The sequence below is a fragment of the Erinaceus europaeus genome, chromosome 7, assembly GCF_950295315.1.
Source record: "Erinaceus europaeus chromosome 7, mEriEur2.1, whole genome shotgun sequence".
NCBI lineage: Eukaryota > Metazoa > Chordata > Mammalia > Eulipotyphla > Erinaceidae > Erinaceus > Erinaceus europaeus.
In genome coordinates this window covers 49,976,738-50,003,896 of record NC_080168.1, presented here as the reverse complement: position 1 = coordinate 50,003,896, position 27,159 = coordinate 49,976,738, and the positions used below count along the sequence as shown (strand labels likewise).

Sequence of the window (27,159 nt, the reverse complement as noted above, 5' to 3'; positions counted from 1 at the left end):
CCCGCAGACCTGCTTCACCACCCATGAAGTGACCCCCCCTGCAGGTGCGGAGCCGGGGGCTCAACCAGGATCCTTACTCCAGTCCTTGCACTTTGAGCCATGTGCGCTTAACCAACTGTGCTACCACCCGGCCCCCAATTTTATTATTTTTTTTATTGCCACCAGGGTTATCGCTGGGGGGTGGTGCCTACACTATGAATCCACTGTTCTTAGCTGTCAATTTTTTCTTTCTATTTGATAGGGCAGAGAGAAACTGAGAGGAAGAAAGACACCTGCAGCACTGCTCCACTGCTCCTGAAGTTCCCTGCTAAGGTGGGGAGCAGGAGGCTTGATCCTGAGTGAGTCCTTGCACATGGTGAGTGGTGTACTCAACTGGGTGTGTCACCACTCAGCCCCCTTTTCATATTTAATTTTAGTTTACTTAACTGAAGTTACATCACATTACAAACTTATGTAAGTGCCGAATGTGTACTATTTAAAAAAAGAAAACAGTATGTGGTGACCTGGGAGGTGGCACAGTGGATGAAATGTTGGGCTGTCAATCGTAAGGTCTCAAATTCAATCCTTGGCATATGTGTCTGAGTGATACTCCATTGTTCTCTCCCATAAACAAATAAATATTAAGAAAATATGTATATGTGTACATGCTACATTAAGTTCATCACTTCACTTTCTTCTTCCTCTTTAATTTCAAACAGAGGCAGAGATGGAGACAGAGAGAGAGAAAGAGAAAGAGAAAGAGAAAAGGTGAGACACAGTACAGCAGTAACACCTCCCTGATGCAGGGAGCATGTGGTGTTGGGGGCTTGAACCTGGGCCAGTACTCCTAATTTTGGACTCAGTCTATCTCCTGGTCCCACCAATTTAATTTCTTTCTTTCTTTCTTTCTTTCTTTCTTTCTTTCTTTCTTTCTTTCTTTCTTTCTTTCTTTCTTTCTATCTTTCTTTCTTTTGCTTCCAGAGTTATCGCTGGGGTTCGGTGCCTGCACTATGAATCCACTACTCCTGGAGGCCATTTTTGTTGCCCTCATTGTAGTTGTTATTGCTGTTACAGCTGTTGTTGTTAGGACAGAGAGAAATCAAGAGATGACAGGAAGATAGAGAGGGGAGAGAAAGATAGACACCTGTAGACCTGCCTCACCGCTTGTGCGGTGACCCCCCTGCAGGTAGGGAGCCAGGGGCTCGAACTGGGATCCTTACGCTGGCCTTTGCACCACCTGCGATTAACCCACTGTGCTACCACCTGGCCCCCCAATTTCTTATTATTAGTACATTTTATAAAGGGTGTTACATTTTATTTAAAGGTCTACTGAGGAAAGCAGCTAACACAGACCCTCACTTAGACACTGTACTCCATAGAGCCTCTCCCCAGGACTGTACTCACAGGAACTGCTATTAGTATCTGTCTTTCCAGCTTTCACGAGCCTGCTTGAGTTCTGCTGAGTCTTGCTCTGCTCTTCTCCAGTGAGTAGGGCCTTTATTTCAGAAGGGATTTTCCCTTGGTCCATTGCCATGCACCACTGCTTATACTGAAATACACAACATATATTCAAGTAAAACCTTCCTAGTCAGAGTTCAAACGACACTGGTCAAAATCCTAGACACAAGAACTCCCATAACCAGGTCACACTAGCTGCTAGAATCCCACCCTTTACTGGACTTCTATTTATAATCTTGGTCACGTATGAGGGCTGCCATTTTTGGTAAGAGAGTGAAAAACTTCTGCTGCTGAATCTTCTTGTGAGTTACTGGAGTGTGCTCAGACTTAAAAACCTCCTCTGCTTAAAAGAACATCTCAGTCTAGCTTGCCCACTAATTATCACATTAGTATTTCTACACCCCAAATACGTGATTTCCTTTTTCTCTTTCATAAACATTCACTGAATGTGTACTGCTATGGGTACAGCAGACTTTGGGGGGCTGACAGAGATGGCTGTCTATAGATTATACCCACAAGTGGTTTAAACATCTGAAGGTGAGAATGACTGATAGTATGTGCCAAGCTCAGAGTATTAGAAAGATTTACTAAGCCGAGGTCATCTGGACTCTCTTCATGCCCCTCTTTTATTGATGTCTAAGAATCTGAGGTAGCTCGCCCCACTTCTGGAATGACCAGCTATCATCTCTCACATGCGCATAGTAACGGGGTTTTAATTCTCACTCACTTATGCTCTGTCACCCTTCACACACTGTTCAGAGTCTGAAGGAGCAAATGAATAAAGGAAATCAAATAAATATGCTTAAATACCTCTGGGTGGTATTTAAGATGCTTAAATAATAAATGCTTAAATGGTATTTATATGCTTAAATACTTCTGGGTGGTAGATGTTCTGCTTTACTGGGGGGCAGAGTGGGAAGAGACACAGAACTTTGGTGGTGGGAATGGTGTTAATATACACTTCTATTAACATAGTCTCACAAATAACTATTTAATTAATATGAGAAGGGAAAACGGATTGAATGTCTCAAAATTTTTGATGCATAGACCATAGCTCTGAGTAAATGTTTCCTCAATCTAAGCAATTAAAACTTCAAATTGGTAATCAGATTGAATTTTAACAGTGGGCTCAAATTGTTAATACATTTCTAATAATGACTTGTTCTTTGAAATATTAAATCTCCTAAAAGCTTAGACCAGGGAGAACAGAAGCAACTGGTAGTGTTAGTTTGTAAGATAACAGCTATAGGTAAATAGCATAAAAGGACATAAATTATGGCAAGGTCTTGTATGATACAGCAAATCCTAACAATGGGGTTTTCAAAGTTTACCCAATTGCCAAATAATTTGGTTACAGCAATAACTATCTATTGCCTTTTTTCTTTTTTTTAAATATGTATTTATTTATTCCCTTTTGTTGCCCTTATTGTTTTATTGCTATAGTTATTATTGTTGTTGTTATTTAAGTCATCATCATAGGATAGGACAGAGAGAAATGGAGAGAGGAGGGGAAGATAGAGAGGGGGAGAGAAAGATAGACACCTGCAGACCTACTTCACCACCTGTGAAGCGACTCCCCTGCAGGTGAGGAGCCTAGGGCTTGAACTGGGATCCTTCCTCGGTCCTTGCACTTTACACCATGTGCGATTGACCCGCTGTGCTACCGTCCGAACCCCCTTTTTTTTGCCTCCAGGGTTATTGCTGGAGCTTGGTGCCAGCACTACGAATCCACTGCTCTTGGAGGCTATTTTTCCCATTTTTTTTTTGCCCTTGTTGTTGCCCTTGTTACTGTTGTTTTAGCTGTTGTTGGATAGGACAGAGAGAAATGGAGAGAGTAGGGGCAGACAGAGAGGAGAAGAGAAAGATAGACACCTACAGACCTGCTTCACCACTTGCAAAGCAACCCCCCCCCTGCAGGTGGGGAGCTGGGGGCTTGAACCAGGATCCTTATGTGTTCCTTGAGCTGGTCCTAGCGCTTTGTACCATGTACACTTAACCCGCTGCGCTACCGCCCAGCCCCCTTATCTATTGCCTTCTTAAACCCAAGACAGCAGGAACCTTCCCCATTCTCTATGAAACCCATATTTGTCCCATTCCTGGAACCTCCAGGGTGGGGCTCACTTTCCTACATGCTTCCCTCAATTCATACCAACTGATACTGTATCTGCTGATCTCAACCTAATCAATGCAACGAGTACCACCTCAGCATGCTGCACTTCAGACTGTCCAGAGACATCAGGCATGGAATGTCAACTCTTCAGCTTCATTACTCTGGTGAGACCTTTCCTAGTTCATAGGACTTCTTAAGTCCAGTTCGGGTGGTATACCTCTTAACAAAACTTCAAAACCTAGATATAGACAAGGGCCCATGAAATAGAGAAGATGTGCATGTATTCATTAGTTAGGGGAAATACACACCTTAAAGCAAAAGTGCACAGTAATTTGTAGTGAGTCAAAAAATGAAGCAAGCCAAACAAATTGTTGACCAATCATGAACCTAAAGGCTGGAATAGTGCAGATGAAGAGTTGGGAGGGGGTGTCTCCATTTTGTAGATAGCTATTAGATATATTTTAGTTATATTCCAAAGGGCCTGTGGCTATACTAGGTTTTTTTTTTTTTCTCCTGAGCCTGAAGTCTGATATGCAGGTGGATCCAAGTTGTTGTCTGGGCTTTGTATGTTAACTCTCTTTTCAGCCACCAGGTTCCAGATGCTAGCATGATGTCAACCAGACTTCCCTTGACAGACAACCCCACCCATGTGTCCTGGAGCTCCAATTCCCCAGAACCCTGTCCCACTAGGGAAAGAGAAAGGCAGGCTGGGAGTATGGATCAACCTGTCAATGCCCATGTTCAGCAGGGAAGCAATTACAGAAGCCAGACCTTCCACCTTCTGCATCCCACAAAGACCTTGGGTTCATACTCCCAGAGGGTTAAAGAATAGGAAAGTTATCAGGGAAAGGGGTGGGATATGGAGTTCTGGGGGTGGGAATTGTGTGGAGTTGTACCCCTCTTATCCTATGGTTTTGTCAGTGTTTCCTTTTTTAAAAAATTTTTTATATTTATTTATTTTCCCTTTTGTTGCCCTTGTTGTTTTATTGTTGTCATCGTTGTTGGATAGGACAGAGAGAAATGGAGAGAGGAGGGGAAGACAGAGAGGGGGAGAGAAGAATAGACACCTGCAGACCTGCTTCACCACCTGTGAAGTGACTCCCCTGCAGGTGGGGAGCCAGGGGCTCGAACTGGGATCCTTACGGTCCTTGTGCTTGGTGTCACTTGCACTTAACCTGCTGCGCTACTGCCTAGCTCCCCAGTGTTTCCTTTTTATAAATAAAAAAATGAAGCAAGCAAATAGAAAAAAAAAACCACCTTGAGATACCTAATGAAATAGTTTTTACTTAGACCTAGATACCCTCCTCACCTACTTACTATTACATGTCCCTCAATCACTCCAAAGCTAATCGTGTCAGACAAAGTAAGGACTACAAAAGCTGAATAAGGGCAAGAGACTGGCATGCTTTAATGATGACTCTTTAGTCATTACCAGGCCACCCCAACATGTGGGGCCCTAGTCAGGGAGTCCTGGGATTCCCACACAGACATGACGGACCTAGACCTCTAACAGATCCTTCTAGCCACTATCACTGGTCATCTCCATCAGGAACAACATAATGGACCCCTTTGTTGGTCCCTATAGGACCTTGGCTTCAGTGCAGATCAACAATGGTAGGGAATGTTCCATTCTCTGAAGGGAGGTTGGACAACAGACTCTACCTACTACCTGAGGAAGATGGGTCCTGAAATTAGCTCAGCCTGGAATGTTCCTAGCCATAACCACAGAATGCAAGCTCAGACCTATAGGGATGCAGAGGTTACACAGGCTCCTGTGCTGACTAAGGGCCCCAGACCAAATCGATGGGGTTTACAGTTAACAATACTTACATACTTTCTCCATATTTGGGAGCTACTCTCTTCCCTGATCTAGCTTTCTAGTCCTTTTCCCAACTATAACTCCATCTCCCCAGACAATAACCTGGGTCTACCTGCATGTTAGCTGTCAGGTTCAGGCACAAACTAGTAAAGTCATGGCCCCCTTGGAATATTCCTAAAATAGCCCTACTAGTTTTTTTTCCAAATCGGAGACCCCAGATCTTTATCTGCAATATTTTTGCCTTTAGGCTCACAATTAGTCAACAATTTGATTTGCTTTGTATCTTAACTCTTTTTCAGCTACCAGCTTTCAGATGCTACCATGATGCCAACCTGACTTCCATGGGCAGACGACCCCACCATGTGTCCTGGAGCCCTGCCTCTCCAGACCCCTGCCCCATTAGGGAAAGAGAGAGAGGGGCTGGGGGTATGGATTGATCTGTCAACACTCATGTTCAGCAGGGAAGCAATTATAGAAGCCAGACCTTCCACTTTCTGCACCCCATAATGATCCTGGGTCCATACTCCCAGAGGGATTAAGAATAGGAAAGCTATCAGGGGAGGGGATGGGATACAGAGTTCTAGGGTGGGAATTGTGTGGAAATGTACCCCTCTTATCCTGTAGTCCTGTCAATATTTCCATATATATATATATATATATATATATATATATATATATATAGTCTACTTAAAAACAACAAAACACTTATGCTATGAATGGATTTAGCACAGGCTGCAGCAGAGGAATGTAGAATGTAATTTGCATATGGCCGACATAAATCAAGTCATTTAACCATAAGCCTGCCAGAAGTAGGGCCCTCTTTCCCAACTCCCTTTTCTCCAGCCTGCTCCATGACAGCTGGGCTCTCTAGGACCCATGATGCCACCTCTCAACTGAGAGACTGAACATGTAAACCTCAACTTTGGTAACTAACTTAAAGACTCATGGGCATGGCCTAGTCTTACTCCTGCCAATAACTGCCTATTTTCCTGTACCTAAAATATACCATTCCATACTGCTGAACTGCCATGTAATAAATAAACCTTGATTGTTTAAAAAATAACCCCCTAAAATATGCTTAAATAGAAAAAGGATCATACTGTGCACACTGTTATGTATCATTTTATTTCTTTTCCCACTTACCAATACATTGTATGTCTTATTACCTCAGTGAATACATAGGTACATTGTGATTTTTACTGACTGCAAAGTAATCCCATAGGTGAATGCAGTAGAATTTCCTGAACCAGTCCCCTAGTTTACATTTGAGTTGCTTTGCGTTTCAAAATATTTCTATATATGTTTACTTGAGAAAGAAAGAAGAAAAGAGAAGGAAGGAGGGCCAGAGCACTACTCTGGCACATGTGATGCCAGGGATGGAACTCAGGCCCTCATTCAAGTAAGGGCAGCTCCCTGCACACCCCTCCTAGGTTCTGCCTTTTCCATTGTTTCCTGTCATGAACAATCCTTCAGCTGCCACACTTGACCCACCACCAGCAGCTCTATACAAAATGTGCACCTGCTTAGATTTTTGGCTAGCCAAGTAATGCTTTTCCATGTTTGCCCACTTAGAAGGCGCAGACTAGTATTTCACGGTTTTTTAAATTTATTTTTCACCAGATTAGTGCTCACCACTGGCTTATTATGGTGCTGGGGATTGAACCTGGGACCTCAGAGGCTCATGCATGAAAGTCTCACACACCACTGAAGGTATTTCCTCTTTTCGTGGCTTTTTTGTTTGTCTGCTAAGAAGAGGTGGGTTGTGTCACTCATCTATGGACAGACTTACCATTTCCAGCTCTTCTCGGAGGGCACATATGGCTCTTTCTCGACTGGACACCAGCTCTTCCAAATACTGATATCTTAGTTTTTTTCTGGCCCGGCATTCCCTGGCACTCTGCCGGCTCCTCTCAAGCTTTGCTTTCAAGTCAATTTTGGCTGGCTTCCGACCACGTTTACCAGGCTTCTTCACTTTGCCTCCAACCACCTTTGGGAAGAGAGAGAAGACACACGTTTCCTCTTAGTTCTGTATCTAGGAAAGTGAGTAAGGATGTCAATTAGCCATGAAAACATTGGCATCTAATAAACATATGAAACTTGAGGAAGACTGGTCCTGAAATGAGTGCAGTCTAGAATGTTCCCAGCTGTGACCATGAATTGCAAGCTCAGACTGACAGGGACTCGGAGGTTACACAGGCTCCTGTGCTAAATATGAATATATATGAGCCCTGGGTCAGACTGATGGGGTAAACAATTAATTGTATTTATATTTCTTCTTCAAGTTTGGGAGCTACTCACTGCCCTAATCCAGCTTTCTAGCCCTATTCTCAAGTCTGACACCATCTTCCCAGACAATGTTTTTAGTCTGCCTCCATGTTAACTATCAAGATCAACCATTCTAAGATTCCTAATTTCCTTCTTTCTTTCTTTCTTCCTTCCTTTCTTTCTTTTTCTTTCTTTTTTCTTTTTCTGTTTTCTTTTCTTTCTTTCTTTCTTTCTTTTTTTTTTTTTTTTTGCCTCTAGGGTTATCATTGAGGCTTGGTGCTTGCACTATAAATCCATTACTCCTGGAGGCCATTTTTCCCATTTTGTTGCCCTTGCTGTTGTTATTGTTGCCACTGCTGCTGCTGTTGTTGGATAGGACAGACAGAAATAAAGAGAGGAGGGGCAGACAGAGAGGGGGAGAGAAAGATAGACACCTGCAGACCTGCTTCACCATCTGTGAACCGACCTCCCCTGCAGATAGGGAACCGGGGCTTGAACCGAGATCCTTACACAAGTCCTCCCGCTTGGCACCATGTGCACTTAACCTGCTGTACTACCACCTGGTCCCCCCATATCACTAATTGGTTCTGAGCTCCAATTCTATCAGGACTCAGAGAGAGAAGAGGAAAATAAGGAAGGACATTCGAAGTAGTAACAGGTGTAGCTTGGAAAGGAAGAAAAAGCAGCACCATAGGGGGAAAAAAGGATATATATATTATTAGTCAACTATATATAATATACTATATATACATATTAGTCAAATATATATTAGTCAACCCATGTCTGTGGCCTTGGGAGAACTACTGCAGTTTCCAATGGAGGGAATGGGAATGCAGAGTTCTGGTAGTGGGAATGGTGTGAAATTATACCCCTGTTATCTCATACCTTTGTAAATCAATATTAAGTCACTAATAAAAAAAAAACTGTACATGGAGGCCCAGGTGATGGTGCCCCCAGTTGAGCTCACAAGTTCAAGTCTCTGCTCCCCACCTTCAGGGGAGCCACTTCATGAGTGGTAAAGCAGTTCTGCCTGCCTGTGTTTCTCTATCTCCTTCTCTATTTTCCTTTCCCCTCTCAATTTCTCTCTGTTTCAATAAATAAATAATGAAAAATGGCCCTTGAGAGCACTGGATTCATAGTGTTGGTACTGAGCCCCAGATATAATCCTGGTGGCAATTAAAAAATATATTAACTGGAAGCAGGATGGTAGTGCACCAGGTTAAGCACACATATTGCAAAGCATAAGGACCAGCATAAGGATCCCAGTTCAAGTCCCCAACTCCCCACCAGCAGGGGGGGTTGGTTCACAAGTGTTGAATCGTGTTTGCAGGTGTTTATCCTTTTCTTCCTCTCTCTGTCTTCCTCTCTTCTCTAATTTTTTCTGTATCTTATCCAACAACAACAGCAACAACATCATCAACAACAATGGGGGAAAAACTGGCTGCTAGGAGCAGTGGATTCGTGGTTTAGGCATTGAGTTCCAGTGATATCCCTGGAGGCAAAAAACAAAACAAAACATGTGTGTGTATGTGTGTGTGTGTGTGTTTGTGTGTGTGTACATATATATGTATGTATGTATCTTTAGAAATTTAGCTATAAATTCTCCCCTTTTAATTTTTTGAGCCCAAAGAAGCAGACAGGAAGTTGCTGAGAGCTTCAGGATAATCTCTTGTCCTCAGAAGTCTATAATTATGCCACTAGGCTGTCTCAGAGGCTTCTACCTGCTTCCACTAGTCTTGAGAAACCCCTCAGCACCCCTGTTATTCATCCACCTGTACAGGCACAAATTTGGGGTAGCTGGCAAAATAAATTAACCTTCATTATTTAGCTCTGGAATCTCCCTAAATTCTTATACAGGAAGTAACTACTGAGGTAAAGATGAGGTGAAGTCTATTCTCCCTAAACCTCAGAGATTAAAAAGTGTACAGCTTCAATATCCTGAAAGGATTGCTGCTGAAGCTTTAATGGAATGCTAAAAGAGAAGACACTGTCAAATCATATGGAAGAATCACCACTTCTTTGATAAGAAAATGTGGGTGAACTGGTCACTTCCATCAGGAATGTAATCACAGGCTCTCTTGTGGGACCTCTTAGGACTTGCCCTTACCAGAGAGCAGTAGTGGTAGGGGCTGCCCCAGTCTCTAAAGGGAGCTTGGGGTATCCTGCCCTGCCACTCGAGAAAGACTGATCCTGAAATGAGTGCAGCCTGCAATGTTCCAAGCTGTGACCATGGGCTGCGAGCTCAGACCGACAGGGACTCAGAGGTTACACAGGCTCTGGTGCTAAATATAAATATATATATGGGCCCTGGATCAGGTGGATGATTAAAAGGAGAGAAATACTTGGATGTAGTAATAGGGTGACATGTGGCTTGGAGGGGAAGAGAGGACTGGACCTGGAAGAAAAAGGGGACACTTATGTACAAATCTAGACAGATAGTTGTAGAGATGACAGTTAACCCATGTCTGCAACCTCAGGAGAACCAAGATGGTTTGCAATGGAGGGACTTGGGATTCAGAACTCTGGTGGTGGGAATGGTGTGGAATAATACCCCTGTTGACATATAATTTTGTAAATCTATATCCAATCGCTAATAAAAATATAGAAAGAAAATTAATGAGTGAGTAGAAATCATGATGAGTATCATACACTCATTCCCTACAAAGATGAGATCACTGTCAAGTGTAAGAGGTCAGGGAAACTGAACTCTCACAGTAAATCAGCCACATTTACCAGGCCCTGTGTCATAAAAGGCTGACTAATCATTGCTCCCTACTTTCTTTTAAATATTTATTTATTTATTCCCTTCTGTTGCCCTTGTTTTGTTGTTGTTATTGATGTCATTGTTGCTGGATAGGACAGAGAGAAATGGAGAGAAGAGGGGAAGACAGAGAGGGGGAGAGAAAGACAGACACCTGCAGACCTGCTTCACCGCCTGTAAAGCGACTCCCCTGTAGGTGGGGAGCCAGGGGCTCGAACCAGGATCCTTATACCAGTCCTTGCACTTTGCACCACATGTGCTTACCCCACTGCGCTACCGTCCAACTCCCTGCTCCCTGCATTCTATAGCATGTGCACCTCAGAAATGAGATGGCATCCTCCCAGGCTCTTTCTCACTATCTTAACAGCAAGCTGACTCTGCATGACTCCCAAAGTTGTTTCAGGTTTTTCAAAGTTCTATTCTTTAGGGGCTAGGTTCGAGGCCCTGGTTCCCCACCTGAAACAAGTAGGTCTACAGGTGTCTGTCTTTCTCTCTCTCCTTCTCAACTTCCCCCACCCCTCTCTATGCCTCTCTATCCTATCCAATAAATGGAAATAAATGACTGCCAGGAGTAGTGGATTTGTAGGAGCCCCAGCAATAACCCTGGAAGAAAAGGAGGGGAAAAACATCTGTTCTTTAAAGTTGTTCTATTCTGCATCACTATGTTTTTATTCCAATATGATAATATACATACAAGTCAGGCAACTTTCCTTTGAGCTAAATATTAGATTAATAATTGCCCAGTGAGTAGTTGATTCAAGTACTACTATGATCTAAATTTTAAATTATGCGTTATAGCATACTGACTGCACTATTTTAAAAATGTTTTAAAATCACCATAACTTAAAACAAAGTATGTTTGCTTTTGCTGCAGTTTCCATAAACTGATACCTTTATGACATAAACTCAAGTCTATGGTGAGATCGGTAGTAATCACATATAATCTAGTCAAACAGTTCACCAGTCACTGAGCACCATCATTCAATACTTTGTATGTTGCTGTTTTTAATTAATGCAGAGGTGGCTGCCTTCAAGAAGCCAGCAAGAGAACACAAAGTACTCCACAGACATCACTGATTTTTGTTGTTGTTGTTGTTGTTATTGATGTCGTCGTTGTTGGATAGGACAGACAGAAATGGAGAGAGGAGGGGAAGACAGAGAGGGGGAGAGAAAGATGCCTGTAGACCTATTTCACCGCTTGTGAAACGATTCCCCTGCAGGTGGGGAGCCGGGGGCTTGAACTGGGATCCTCACACTGGTCCTTGTGCTTTGTGCCACCTGGGCTTAACCCGCTGCACTACCGCTTGACTTCCTGATTAAAAAAAAAAAAAAAAAAAAAAAACCTACAGGGACCAGTGCAACACACATATCACCATAAGCAATGACCAGGGTTTGAGCTCTGGCTCCCCACCTACTGGGGGTCTGCTTCATGAGTGTTGAAGCAGGTCTGCAGGTGTCTATTTTTCTCTCTCTCTAGCTCCCTGTCTTTTCTCAATTTCTCTCTGTCCAAAAATAAAATAAAACAACCTAGCAGGGTCATAAAAATCAAACAAGTTACAATTCTTTGTTTAGTTTTCATGGTAGCAAAATATTTAAATTGGAGTTATTCCCTCCCCTCTTTTCTTTTTTTCCCTTTCTTCTTCTTTTTTTTTAAAATTAGAACAGCAGAGTAAATGAATCTAGGGTTTCTGTGTCTTATGTCATCTCCTGGTAGATTACATTGAAAACCACACACCCACCACTTCTTTAGTTTAATTTTTCCTCAGGAAAAGGCTGATACACTGGGTTTTTTTTTTTCTTTTGGTGACAGCTAAAATTTGATTAGTGTACTAGTTTTCAAAAGTCAAGTAGTGCCACAGGATTACTGTAAACTTGAAGTGTAATAAGGTATAAGAATATTAAAAGAAAAACATACAGATGTAGGCTAGTATTCTAGTTGCCTTAACAACGGAACTTTTTGTATTTTATAAGCCACGAAGATTGGGGAATGAAAAGGGGAAGTTAGTTAGAAACCAGGAACCAGAAACTAAAACTGAAACCAGCCTCACGAATCCTTAAACATTTCTGGGCCAAAACTCATTCTTACCAAAGTTGCATAAAATTTTTATAAATTCACTGAGAGTCACACTATCCCCCTGCTCTCTGACCCTATTTTTCTGTGAGGAAGCATATAAATGCAGCAAACTGCAAGTGCTAATTTTATGCACCAACACAAACCCCAAAGAAAACTCTGAAAATAAACCAAAAGTGTAGCCTTTGCCTGCTCTAATTTTGTTTCTATTAACATAGAGCTGCATGGAAATCCAAAGAGCCCTCTTTACAGCAGCGTTCATCCTTAATCACTATCCCATCTTGCTCTTTTTCATCCCCAAACACATCTGTGAGCTGGGGTTAGAAGGTCTGAAGAGGAAACACCCAGAAATTCTGTCCACCATTTAATAAGGAAGCCTGGGAGCCACTGATGGTTTTTCCTTAACCTCCACAGAGAACTTCTTTCACAAAGGTGAGACAGTAGAAATACTAGATTTCAGGGGGTCAGGAGATAGCTTGCTTCCTGGGGACCCACAATTTACTTGGTATGAAGCCTGGGTTGAGTCACAGCACCTTATGGGAGCACCATCCGTGGATGGTGGAGTGGTGGTGTGGTATCTCTCTGTCCTTGTTTCTCTAGTTCATATATAAAAAATAAAGATAATAGGTTCCCTCACTCTCTGCATCTTACTCTATATCTCTCTCACTAAAGAAAAAAAGGTAATAGACTTGGGAGTGGTGTATTTCTGCATGCACGAAGCTCCAGCATTGCAAAAAAAAAAAAAAAAAAAAAAAGGAAGATTAAATTTCAGTTGAGTCTGTGATACTAAGTCTGTTCTCAGATGTTAAAATGTTGAAGTTTATTTATTATAAGTAAGTCATTACTTTTTCTGTTCAGTACTTATTTTTGCTACTTTCTTCTTTGAAACAAGAAGTCATGATTTTAAGAAAGAAAGAGGTAGGGGCTGTGTCATACAATTTTATCATAGTACATAGTAATATATATTTAGTAAATATGAGAGATTAAAAAAAAAGGCAGGGGCCAGGTAGTAGCACACCAGATTAAGTGCACAGAGGATCAGTATAAGGATGCCAGTCCAATTCCCCCACTCTCCACCTGCAGGGGGAGGGGTCACTTCACAAGCAGTAAAGCAGGTTTGCAAGTGTCTGTCTTTCTCTCCCCCCTGTCGTCTCCTCCTCTCTCGATTTCTCTCTATCCTATCCAACAACACCACCACCAATAATCACAACTATGGGAAAAAAAAAAGCCTCCAGGGGCAGTGGACTTGTAGTGCAGGCACCAAGCCCCAATGATAAACCTGGAGGCAAAGAAAAAGTTTTTTTTTTTTTTTTACCAGAGCATAGTTTAGCTCTGGATTATGGTATTGAACCTGGGACTTTGGAGCCTCAGGCAAAAGAGCGTTGTTTGCATAACCATTATGGTATATACTCCCACCCAAAAAAGGCATTACTGATGAACCAGTAGGACAATGAAGAAATCACAAAGGGATTTAGAAAAATACTTTGAGATGAATGAAGGAGGCAGCCACAACACACCAAAATTTTATGAGACGCAGCTACATCAGAGGGATGCAAACACCTAAATTTAAGAAGAAGAAAGAGGGGCCAGGCAGTGGCATATCTGGTTAAGTGCACACATTACAGTGCACAAGGACCCAGGTTCAAGCCCCAGGTCCCCACCTGCAGGGGGAAAGCTTCATGAGTGGTGAAGCAGGGCTGCAGCTGTCTGTCTCTCTCCCTCTCTATCTCCTCTTAATTTCTGTCTCTATCCAATAATAAATTTTAAAAATGTTTTAAAAAGTAAAATAAAAAGAAGACAGAAAGCTGGAAGTAATAGCGCGCCCAGTAGAGTACAGATCTTGCCATGACTTGAGCCCCAGCACCACATGGGAGTACTATGATAGCACTAGGGGAAGCTCCATGGATGGTGGTGTGGCACAGAACTGCCCTTCCTTTTCTCAGTCTGTCTGTCTATCTATCTAAAATAAAAACAATAAAAAAGTCACATTGAAGGTGGAATCATGCATGAAGGAGACCCTCCATGCTACCCAAAAGGATAAAACTCTAAGTGACCTATTTTCCCATCTTCAGAGGCTAGAAAAAGAAGAGCACATTAAACCCAAAACAAGCAGAGGGGAGGAAATAATAACTATCAGAGCAGAGATAAGCCGTGACTAACTCTTACTTTACAAAGCCATGAACCCTCAAAAGGAGAAAACAGTACAACAGGAAGTCTCCACGTGGCACAGAGACAGAAGCCTATGAGATAAGGAGAAAGAAAAAGATGTCTGGGAGGCTTGCAGGGGAGGGAATCTAATTCATGAGTTTCAAAATTAAGAGAATTAGGAGAAAACTGCTGCATTTCACCAGGAGAGTTCCCAATAGTTCCAAATGTCAGCATTACAGAGGAAACAATCTGCAAAGACCTGAGTAGAGCAGGACAGGCTTTTCAAGGTCAGGTCTCACTTGCACAGAAAGAGGAGAAAAACTTGTATTGACTCTACTGCTCCCATCGAACCTTCCTCCCATCACAGGTGGATAGACAGAGAGCACAACAGACGCCACAGCATTATCTCCAGCCTCTTGTATAGCTTCCCTTTTAGATAGTGCTCCCATGTGGTGCTGGTAGCTCGAATCTGGCCCTTGTGCATGGTAGCGTGCATTCTACTGGGAGAGAGATAGGGATGGCTCTTGGTTCCTTTAGGAGCTTTTTAAAATGAGGAAGCTTCTGGAATCAAGTCCTAATCCAGAGGTTCTTGGGCCATTTTGCTGCCAGCATTTTTTTTTTAAGATTTTTTTTTATTATCTTTATTTATTACTGGATAGAGACATAAATAAAGAGGGAAGGGGAAAATAGAGAGGGAGAGAGACAGAGAAACACCTGCAGCCCTGCTTCACCACTCATGAAGCTTCCCCCTGCAGGTGGGGACTGGGGGCTTGAACCTGGGTCCTTGTGCACTGTAACACATGTTCTCAACCAGGTGCACCACCAACCGGTCCCTGCTGCCAGCTTTTAAAGAACAAATGACAAGACCAACTTTAGCCCAGGCTGAGTGAGGGGCATGCAGGGAGAGAGCAGCCCTGCGGATGGGCCTGACACCATTCTACTCCAGCAGATATCAAACACTGTGGTTCTTACCTTTGCTGTCTCAGGTAAAAAGATAGGGGAAAATACCTTTATCATGTACTCACAGAATAAACACCCAGCAGTCCCAAGCATTGGGAGACCCAAGAAGCAGTATAATAAAGAGACAGGGGTGGGAGTGGGGCTGTAGTACAGTGGGCTAAGCGCAGGTGGCGCAAAGCACACAAAGACCAGCTTAAGGATCCCGGTTCGAACCCCGGCTCCCCACCTGCAGGGGAGTCGCTTCACAGGTGGTGAAGCAGGTCTGCAGGTGTCTGTCTTTCTCTCCTCCTCCTGTCTTCCCCTCCCTCTCTCCATTTTTCTCTGTCCTATCCAACAACAACAATAATAACTACAACAATAAAACAGCAAGGGCAACAAAAGGGAAAAAATAAATAAAATAAATATTAAAAAATAAATAAATAAATAAAGAGACAGGGTCCTTAGTATCACTGCATGTGAACTTGTGAAAAGAAGCAGTGGTCAGGGTCGCAAAATAGATCACCTGGACAGTGTGTTGCTCTGCCATGTGCATGACTCATGGCCCCACTGCACTGAAAGAAGTTTGGGTGCTGTGGTCTCTCTCTCCCTCTGTCCTGAACCCCAGACCCTGGACATGCATCCAAGCAACTTGCCACAAGGTAACTTAATACCACAGGCCTGATGAGTCTCTCTGATCCCCCCCCCCATTCCCCTGTGAGATTCATAACCTGAATAAGTCATCCCCTCAAATGCTAACAAGGGGGCAGAGGCTGTCTCCACATTGCCCTGTTAGTGCTGGGGAGCTCTTCACTTATTCCCACTGCCTTTAACATCAAGCACTTGACAGATGGTGGAATGGTTAGTGCACATACTTTTCACTCAAGCTCCCTTTGAAATTTCCTTTTCCCTTTAAGAATCTCCATGCTCCAGGGGTCAGGAGGTAGGTAGCACAATGGGTTAAGCGCGCATGGTGTCAAAGGCTTGTGTAAGGATCCTGGTTTGAGCCCCCTCCCCACCTGCAAGGGGGGGTCGCCTCACAAGCAGTGAAGCAGGTCTGAAGATGTCTATCTTTCCTCCTGTCTTCCCCCCTCCTCTCTCCATTTCTCTCTGTCCTATCCAACAACAATAACCACAACAATTAAAAAAAAAAGGGCAACAAAAGGGAAAAAAAAAAGCATCCAGGAGTAGTGGATTCATAGGGCAGCGATAACCCTGGAGGCAAAAAAAAAAAATCTCCATGCTCCCGCACTGAAGTCACATCAACATAGCCCCCCCCCCACATCTGTTTCCGTTCCTCCCCTCCATTCTTACTGCCTCCTCTAGTCAGGGCCCACTCTCAGATGATGTCCACACCTTTCTGCTGGGCCTCCCCAGCACATCTTCTTTCCTACCTCTCACAGAGAGCTGCCAAGTTTAGCTTGACCTTCAGTTAACTGAAAAGACTTCCATGTGGCTTTCTTCATCAGGGAAAGAATGGACTTTCTCTGACGGTCCCTTTGCCAGGTCACTGCCTTGCTTCCAGTGACCATGGCCAGTCAACTGTTTGCCCAGGATGGCTGTGACAGTCACTGCAGAGTGGGTGACTTAGAACAACAGAAATGTCCGGACCTTGGTCCCCCCCTCCCCCAGACCCCAGGTGAGACCATAAGGCCATGATAAAAAATGGGGACATGTCTGAGGAGATGCAACAGGACTTGGTGGAGTGTGCTACTCAGGCGTTGGAGAAATACAACACAGAGAAGGACATTGCAGCCCACATCAAGAAGGAATTCGACAGGAAGTACAACCCCACCCGGCACTGCATTGTGGAGAGGAACTTCAGTAGTTACATGATGCATGAAACCAAACACTTCCATCTATTTCTACCTGGGCCAGTCTTCTGTTCAAATCTGGTTGAAAGCATGGGTACACACCCAGTGATCCATCCAAAAACAAGGACTGTAGCCTAAATTCCAAATACCAGAGACTGAAACCTTCAGCCTTGCCTAAGGCAACACCTCAAGTTTGAACCTTTTATTGTGCTGTTTTGTACAGGGGTTCTCTGCACTAATTTGTTGTTGTTTTTTTTTTTAAACATTTAGCAAAACAGCTGACATTTGTATTTATTTATTTTTAAAGATTTTATTTATTTATGAGAAAGACAGGAGGTGAGAAAAAGAACCAGATATCACTCTGGCACATGTGCTGCCGGGGATCGAACTCGGGACCTCATGCTTAAGAGTCCAAAGCTTTATCACTGTGCCACCTCACAGACCACTATATTTATTTTCCATCCCATACCTCTCTGCTTCATGTTTTTCCTTCTCAAAATTCATCCCTTTAAAAAATTAATAAATGTTTTGGAGAAAAAAAAAACAGAAATGTAGTCTCTTTGGGGGCCCAGGAGTCTGGTAGGGCTGCTCTCTCTCTGGAGGCTGTAGGGGAGAAATAGCCTTTGTCTCTTCCAGTTTCTTGAGGCTGTCTGGAGGCCTTGATCTGGGGTCTCTTCACTACAATCTCTGCCTCTATTGGTCATAATACTCCCTCTTCTCATGTGTCTGTCTGCTCTCCCTCTGCTTTTTTTTTCACCAGAGTTGTCACCAGGGCTCAATGACTACATGACTTACAGACCCGCTGCTCCTGGCAGTCATTTTTCTCTCCTTTTATTTGATAGGACAGAGAGAAATTGAGAAGGGGAAGGAAGAAAGACACTTATAAGCACTGCTTCACCGCTTGTGAAGCCTCTCCCCTGCAGGTGGGGACAAGGGGCTTGAACTCAGGTCCATGCACGTAGTAAAATGTTGTGCTCAGTTGGGTGTACCACCACCCAGCCCCTGCATCACTTTTAAGAAGTCGCTAGTTTAGGGATGACCTATATGATCCATGATAAACCTATCCTCTCAAAATCCTAAACTTAGTCACATTTTCAGACAAAGGAGAGTCTCTTTCCATTACCATTAACCCCTGCACCATTCACCATTTCTCTAAATGCTCCACCTCTGTCTCCCGACCATCCAAAAGGGCAAAGATTATGCTTTCTTGAGTTCACACACCTGCCTTTGTCCTCTTGCTCTGAAGCTTTCACTGACCTTCCTCCTCTGCCCTCACATCATTTTTCTTTTCTAAACTTCTGGAACACTGAATCTATATGCTACCCCGGTGTGATTTTTCATTAAATAGTTAAATTTTATCTTCTCCAAGCAGTGTGAGACTCTTTGGCATACAAATGTACTTTCTGTGCCTTTTGAAGTCCTTACAGTATTTAGCATAGAGCCAGGGGTTAGAAGCTCGGAAACTGAGCAGCTCAGAAAGTGGTACAGTGGATAAAATATTAAATTCTCAAGCATGAGGTCCTGAGCCCGTTCTCCTGTATCACATGTGCCAGAGTGATGCTCTGGTGTGCTCTCTCTCTCTCTTCCTTTCTCCCATTGGTAAATACATATATATATATTTGCCTCCAGGATTGTCGCTGGGGCCCGGTGTCAGCACTACAAATCCACTGCTCCTGCAGCCGTTTTCTTTTTCATTTTAAAAATTTTTATTGGATAGGACAGAGAGAAATTGAGATGGGAGGGGGTGATAAGAGAGGAAGAGAGAGAGATACCTGCAGACCTGCCTCACCACTTGTGAAGCACCACCCTGGTCATGGGGGAGGCTGGGGGCTCAAACTGGGGTCCTTGTGCTTCATACTATGTGTGCTTAACCTGGTGCACCACCGCCTGGCCCCCAATAAATATCTCTAGAAAGAAAAGAGAGACTGATGACTGAAATGAATAAAAGCCAAGAAAAATGAGCTCCATTTTGAAATTGATTTAAATTGGCATCACCATCAATCACCAGCTTATGAAAGTTGTAAAAAAAAAAAAACAGCAAAAAAAATCATTCATAAGGAATGTAAAATCTGGTCAATTAAGAACTCTCATTATTTTGCCATCAAATGCACTGATCCTTAAAGGCAAGCATCAAGTGTCCAGTTATTAAATTGAAGGCAAAAAGAATGACTGCATTTACATGATGTGCAGCCCCAGCCCCAGATGAATTTATAAAGATAACAGGAAGGTGCATTTTACTTTTCTTTTAACAAGAACAGTCGAAAGTTCTCTCCCAGTGATCTGGGAGGTGGCGCAATAGATAAAGCACTGAACTCTCAAGGATGAGGTCCTGAGTACAACCCCCAGCAGCACATGTACCGGTGTGACGTCTAGTTCTTTCTCTCCTCCTATCATTCTCATTAATAAATAAATTAAATATTTTTTTTAAAAAAGTTCTCTCCCAGAATAGAGAAAAATAGGACCGATGTAAGTGTGCTGGTCCACTGCTCCTCACCACTTTAAAGAAAAACAAAAACAAACAAAAAACAAACACAGAACAAGTAGCTGCACTTTGCTTTGAGGTCAAAACTCCCATAACATTGTTAACTGTGGGCTAGGTTTCTCTTTCTTCCCTCCAAGTCTTCAAAAAGAAAATCTAATTACGTCTTTCTCCTGCTAACCTCTCTGTCAGTTTTTCTAGACAAGGAGTGGGATGGGGTGGGGTGGGGGGGAGAAGATAAAGCAGGCATCTCTGAACTGAGACTCCTGCCTCACTTCTCTCAACTCCTTTGTGTCCCTTGCCTAACTTTTGTCACTATTAGTGCATGAAGCTACCCCAAGTACAACTTAATCTACTGATACATAATATACCACATACATTTTAGCAGCAACTGTTTTGGCTTTGACTCTGATTCCACCAAAACTTCTCTAGCTAGGTTCCTACATAAGTTCCTGTCTTCTAAGTCCTATGGGTGCTAAGTCCAGGCTTGAAAATTTTCCCCTCCCTTAGATAAATGGCATTAACAGTCACTTTTCCCTTTTTTATTTTTCTAGTCCTCCTTCCTCACTAGCCTGTCCATGTTACTTTAATCTGCTGAGGCCTATTCCTCAGCCTCTTCAGATCATTTTAGAAGTTTTCACAGGCTCTTTCTCTTTCACTCTTTCTTCAGTCCACAGTCTTAATCTTTGAAGGGCTTTTTTTTTTTTTTTTTCCTCCAGGGTTATTGCTGGGCTCGGTGCCTGCACCATGAATCCACCGCTCCTGGAGGCCATTTTTTTCCCCTTTTGTTGCCCTTGTTGTTGTAGCCTTGTTGTGGTTATTATTACTGCCATTGTTGACATTGCTCGTTGTTGGATAGGACAGAGAGAAATGGAGAGAGGAGGGGAAGACAGAGAGGGGGAGAGAAAGACAGACATCTGCAGATCTGCTTCACCGCCTGTGAAGCTACTCACCTGCAGGTGGGGAGCCGGGGGCTCGAACAGGGATCCTTAGGCCGGTCCTTGCGCTTTGCACCACATGCGCTTAACCCACTGCGCCACCGCCCGACCCCCGAAGGGTTTTTTTTTGTGTGCACTCATAAGTCAACCACAACCTCCATCACAACAGTCTCTAATGTGGTCTCTACTTTAGCTCTTTCTTTTGAGCAATCTAACCAAGCTGGCGAGGGCTCAGGAAGGGCCAGCACTTAACTGAATACCCATAATGTACTAAGTTCTCTCATAAATATATATACATATAAATAATTAGAGACAGAAAAATTGAGAAGGATGAGGAAGACAGAAACAGAGAAACACTTGCATCCCTGCTTTACCTCTTGTGAAGCTTCACTTTCCAACTGCAGATGGGGACCTGGGCTTGAACCAGAGTCCTTATACACTGTAACATGTGTGCTCAGCCAAGTATGCCACTGTCCTGCCCCTGTGCTAAGTTCTTTCTATGTGGGCTCATATACATATTCATTTAATTCTCACAATCAGCAAAGTCATTATTAACAGATCTAGTTTAGAGGTAAGGAAATTTAATTCTGTTTAATATTCTGTTCCAAATCATAGCTTGGAAGTGGTAGAAACCTGGTTCCATGCCCAAATCCAGGTTCTCTCCTAACTGAACCATCTGCTTCTCCTCTTGTCACACTTTCAACATCTTTTTTAAAAAATATTTTTATCTGTATTTATTTATTCCCTTTTGTCACCCTTGTTGTTTTTTATTGTAGTTATTATTGATGTCATCGTTGCTGGATAGGATAGAGAGAAATGGAGAGAGGAGGGGAAGACAGGGGGAGAGAAAGATAGACACCTGCAGACCTGCTTCACAGCCTGTGAAGCAACTCCCCTGCAGATGGGGAGCCAGAGGCTTGAACTGGGATCCTTATGCCGGTCCTTGTGCTTTGTGCCACATGCACTTAACCCACTGCGCTACCGCCCAACTCCCACTTCCAACATCTTTACCCTAATCCACTCTCCACATTACCATGGGCATTTTTCTCCCTCAAACACACACACTTGATCCTGTCACCTCTGTTCTAAGATCCTTTGCAGGCTCAACATCTCTGGCCTTTAGTAAGCCTCTGAACCATAGGATGCCCAGTTTCTCTCTTGCTTTATTTTTCCCATTTCTTATTGTCTGTAGAGTCTGGCTGGTTCACTCAAGGGAGCACCAGGCATGTCAGGGGAATCTTAATGACACTCTGTCCCAATTCAATTCATTTGCTATTAACTAGTCCTCAGCACACTGCTAGACTCTTAGGATGCAAAGCTGCACCCCTATTATAATCTTTCCTGCTCCGAGTTACTCCAGGAAGCCAGAAGGTGGAACAGGGAGTTCTCATCTACCTCATTCATACTAATGGAAACAACTGGGAAGACAGACTCTCCATAAAGGGAGGGCCTCAGATTATCACCTGATTCCTGGTTTGCTCATTTCAAATCCTGTCTCTCTTAACTGCTGCTCTAGGTGACTTAGTCCTCTTCCTGTGGCCCTGGTCTTGCCACTAGCAACACTGTCATGCTGTATGCTCTCACCAGCACAGCCACCACACTTCCATGCCCCAGAGCTTTTACAGGGAAAATGTAATTGGAGAGAGACTCCAGAAGCCACACACAATGTGAAGGGGAAGCAGGTTTTGCACATAGATATAGGGGACAATACAATTTGGGTGGGGGTGAGGGGCAGATTTACACACAGCCAGAGCACTGAGAAAGGCGGGACTGGAAACTTCTGAGCATTATGTAAAGGCTGTGAGGGCTGGAAGAGCAGTCCAGTCTTGGTGTACGTGGCATTTAAATATTACTAATCGACAACTACAATGCACAAAGTGAAAGCAGTTGGCAGTTGTACTCAGAGAGGCACTTGCCATTTCTTTTTCATAATCATTAAAGATGTAAGAAAGACTAATCCTAAATACTCTGAAAAAAATCAACGCATTAATAGAGAATGGGAAGTGGATTCTTTTGCTTTCCTGTATACTCTTAAAGAAGTTACGGACAACTGCCTCCCCCTCCCCCACAGCTCACATTAACTTCATTCTTTCAAGAAAAAATAATAAAATGTCAAGCCTCCCACAACAACTTACTAGTTTTAGAAATAATGCCCATATGATTTTTAGGCTAGGTAAAACAACCCATACCTTATACATATTTCTTATACTTATTTGAAATTATTGAAGACTTTGAGAAAGTTATGAAATGCTTCAAAGCTCAGGAAAGCAAGCAACTGAAAAAAAGAGCTATAGTATACAGGCAGAGTCCCAAAGAAATTAAAAAAACACTGTGACTTTAGCATCCTTGAGTAGTAATAACATTACTTTCTGGCCAGAGTATACAAGGTTAATTTCAAAATGCATCACTGAGAGATCAAGCTAGGAATACTTTTATGGAAATGATTTTTTTTTATCTTTCTTGACAGTGTTACTGATCAAATGGAGGAGAGAAAGGCACCCAGACAAAACTATCACAAGGAGCACACCAGAAACTAGTAGCAATCTCCTGGAAACACAGGGCAAGGGTCAGCTCTACTTCCGATGCTGACAAACTTTAAAAGTTTGGTTTCTTTAAAAACTGAATCTCCTGGGGTTGGGGAGACAACATAATGGATCTGCAAAAAGACATTCATGCCTGAGGGTCTGAAGTCTTGGGTTCAATATTCTGGCATCATCATACGTCAGAGTGGAGCAGCACTGTGGTCTCTTACTCTGTATCTCTCTCATAATATATATATATATATATATATATATATATATATATTAAATAGAATTTCCTAGGGCTGGGGAGAAAGCATGATGGCTATGCAAAAAGATTTTCATCCCTGAAGCTCTGAGATTCCAGGTTCAATCCCCCTCCCCCAATCACTATAAGCCTGAGTTGAGCAGTATTCTTGCCTATTTCTTTCATTAAAATAAAATAGTAATAAATTGGATTCCTAAACATTCTAAAGCATCAATAAGCTGACTATCACAACCAATAGCACAGCTATATACAAGATACTGGGTACTGTACAGCAAACCCTAACAAAAGGACTTTTCAAAGTTAACCCAATTACCAAATAATGTGATGATAACATTAACTATTGATCGTCTTTTTGAACCCTAAGACAGCAGGAACCTCACATCTCCACTATCCTAGAACCATTGTATAGGGCCCACTTTCCCGTATGCCTCTCCCAATCCATATCAAATAATATTGCATCTGCCGATCACAACCTAACCAACACAACGATTGCCACCTCAACATGCTTCACTTCAGACTGTGTCCAGAGACTTCACGTGTGGAATGACAACCCTTCAGCTTCATTACTCGGTGAGACCTTTCCTTTCATAGTATACTCTAATTCCATCTCAGGTGGTTCACTTTCTAACAAAGTCCCAAAACCTAGATATACACCAGTTTCTGTGAGAGAGAGCATATGTTCACACGTATCCATAAACTACTGCAAAATATATACCTGAAAGCAGAAGTACACTAGAGTTTGCAGTGAGTACCCTCCTAACACTTCCTCTCCACTATTCCAAGCTTTGGGTCCATGATCGCTCAACAAATTGTTTGGCTTCGTATGTTAACTCTCTTTTCAGTCACCAGGTTCCAGATGCCATCAGGATGCCGGCCAGGCTTCCCTGGACTGAAGACCCCACCAATGTGTCCTGGAGCTCCGCTTCCCCAGAGACCCACCCTACTAGGGAAAGAGAGAGGCAGACTGGGAGTATGGACCGACCAGTCAACGCCTATGTTCAGCGGGGAAGCAATTACAGAAGCCAGACCTTCTACCTTCTGCAACCCTCAACGACCCTGGGTCCATGCTCCCAGAGGGATAGAGAATGGGAAAGCTATCAGGGGAGGGGGTGGGATATGGAGATTGGGTGGTGGGAAGTGTGTGGAATTGTACCCCTCCTACCCTATGGTTTTGTTAATTAATCCTTTCTTAAATAAAAAAGAAAAAAAAAAGATGACTATCACAATCTCCCTAATAGTTAGAACCTAGATACTAATATGGATAGAGATAAAGGCAGAAGGAAGGAAGGAAAAAAGGAAGGAAAGGAAAAAAGAGAGAGAGAGAGACTACCTATAGGGACAATTGTATGAATCACCCAATCATGGGTATTGTTTTATAATCAAAGTGCTTTTTTATGGGGGTGGAGTGGGGGTGGCATAGTGATAGGATATCCAGGTAGATTCGCCAGAAGCAATTCAGGACTTTTCTCAGGAAGATCTCGCCAGAGGAGCTCGATTCCACACTCTGGACGAATAGCAACAGGAGCTCGGCAGAGGGTTCCAACCAACCACAGGAAAACAGCAAGGAGGGGGAGTGAACCCATGATATGAATGGGGCATTGAGTGAGGCAGCCGAAGAGGAAGAAAAAAAAAATAGAAAAGGTGGTAGTGGGGGGGGGGGGGAGAACCGCCCAGGGGAATGGGGGACACCCTTCAATAAGAGCTGCAAACTGGAGAGCGGCTGCGAGGGGGCTGCGGGCGGCGAGGTCACAGGTCGGCGGCGGCTTCACTTAGCTCGCCCGGCAGGTCTGGAGCCAGGCTTTTTAATTTATTATTTGTTTATTTATTTATTTAACACCTGGAAAAGCGGACCAACGGGCTGGCTCCGGGAGTAGGAATTTTCCAGAGCGGAGGGACGGACCAGCCCGGGGTCCCCCGAATCCCGGGGCGGGGATGGGGCAGAAACTGGAGAGGCGCGGGGATGGCGGAGGCAGGTGTTTCCTGGGTGTCGGCGGGGCCAGCACTTAACGACAAGCGGGCGGCGGCGGCGGCGGCAGCTGCGTGCAAACCCCGGGACTTACCTTACTGTCATCCATCTCCGCGGACAGGCCGGCCCGGCCCGGCCCGGCCCCCGCCCCGGGGAGGGGGGAGAAGGGGGATGTGATCCTGCCTGCCGCCGCCTCCTCCTCCTCTCGCCTAACACTCCGTTTCCCTGATGCCACAGTCACGAGGACCAGGGACCAGATCAGGAATGGTAGAGCGGACCCTGGAGGCGGCCCCAAATGCCTCCCTGCGCCGCCGCCGCCGCCTCCTCCTCCCCCTCCATGACCGTCTCCGGGTGTGTTTACAGACGCCCTGGAGCGCCGCCCGGACGGGAGGCTAAGCGCAGGGGCAGCACGCGAAATGGCCGCGCCGGCTTCCGTAGCACCACGGGTTTCTGGGAGTTGTAGTTCTTTCACTGCAGTCTCTTCGCATCCAACTTGAAAGGAAACTACAATGTCCACAAGTCTCTACCGGGCGTCTGTTTTCCTCCCGCGGGCCGGAGCTGTGAGGAGGGGCCAGACGGGAGGCGGAAAGGACGCTTCCAAGAGTTAGTTCAGGGGTGTCGGTGGCCTAGGCTGGGAAAGCAGGGGACTTGGGGGCCCCGCGGAGGCCGCCCCGAGAAAGAGGGAGAACTTGGCCATAGGCCCTTCCCGGGGTTAGTGAGAAAACCTCAAAGGTTTTGTATTTTACAGAGCACTAAGGAAGGTGCGACGTGGGGGAAATCATTGGACAGTTTTCCCCAATATTAGACATAGAGCTGTCATATGGCTAGCGAGTTCCTGGGAAACGAGAACAATTTGTGGCCGGGAGAACTGGTGCACCAGGTCAGCTCGGGAAGTGAGTGATAGGCCACAGGTGGTCTGTAGACCCACAAAAGCATATTACTTGACCCTAAAAAATGAAGTCCAGATACTCACAGTGTGGCTGAACTCTGAGGACATGCAAAGGGAAAGAAGCCAGACCCGAAGGCTGCAGGGTAGATCCCATTTATAAGGAAATAGCCAGCATAAATGTGTCCAGTGAGATTAAAAAAAAAAAAAAAAAGGTGGTTGCCAGGGGCGAAGGTTGGAAACTCGCAGGGAGTGCTATTATATACCCACAAAGGGATGGACTTCTTCTGAAGTGTTAAAATGTTCTAAGCCCGATTTGGTTATGTCTACATTGGCCCTCTGAATACGCTAAAACAAAACAAACATGCCGAAAACTACAAACATGTATTTTTTTTAACATGTATGTTTTAAGAGAATGAGTTTTCTAATTTGTAGATTACACCTTAAGCCATTAGGAAGAATTATTCTCCTGTTTTTTTAAAGCCAGCGACTGTCTTGTTGCCCTAGCCTTTACCAGGCTGCAGAAAACTTGATAAAGCCAGCTGGCAAAATAGCTCCCCTGGATAGTGTGCCTGCTTTGCTAATTCTGGCCTCTCCACTGATTGGAGGAAGCTTTAGTGCTGTGGTGTCTTTCCCTCTCTCTCTCTTTTTAAATTTATTTTTATATTACAGAATTGCATGTCGACAGGGAGTCAGCAGGTGTCTCTCTTTCTCTCCCCTTGTCTTCCCCTCCTCTCCATTT

The 27,159-nt window shown here is 43.9% G+C and overlaps 1 protein-coding gene across 3 annotated transcripts in view; it reads right to left on the bottom strand.

The window, feature by feature from the left end:
• Positions 1–25,978, bottom strand: part of CREBL2 (cAMP responsive element binding protein like 2) — a 60,297-nt gene extending 34,319 nt beyond the window's left edge. For all 3 annotated transcript variants that reach the window (XM_060194415.1, XM_060194416.1, XM_007515839.3), the window contains exons 1-3: positions 25,626–25,978; positions 7,156–7,353; positions 1,384–1,528 (exon numbers count right to left, since the gene is read on the bottom strand). In XM_060194415.1, the coding sequence (XP_060050398.1) occupies positions 1,384–1,528; positions 7,156–7,353; positions 25,626–25,640 (358 nt within the window). In that variant the 5' untranslated portion in view covers positions 25,641–25,978. The remainder of the gene's footprint in view (positions 1–1,383; positions 1,529–7,155; positions 7,354–25,625) is intronic.
• Positions 25,979–27,159: the final 1,181 nt, after the last annotated feature.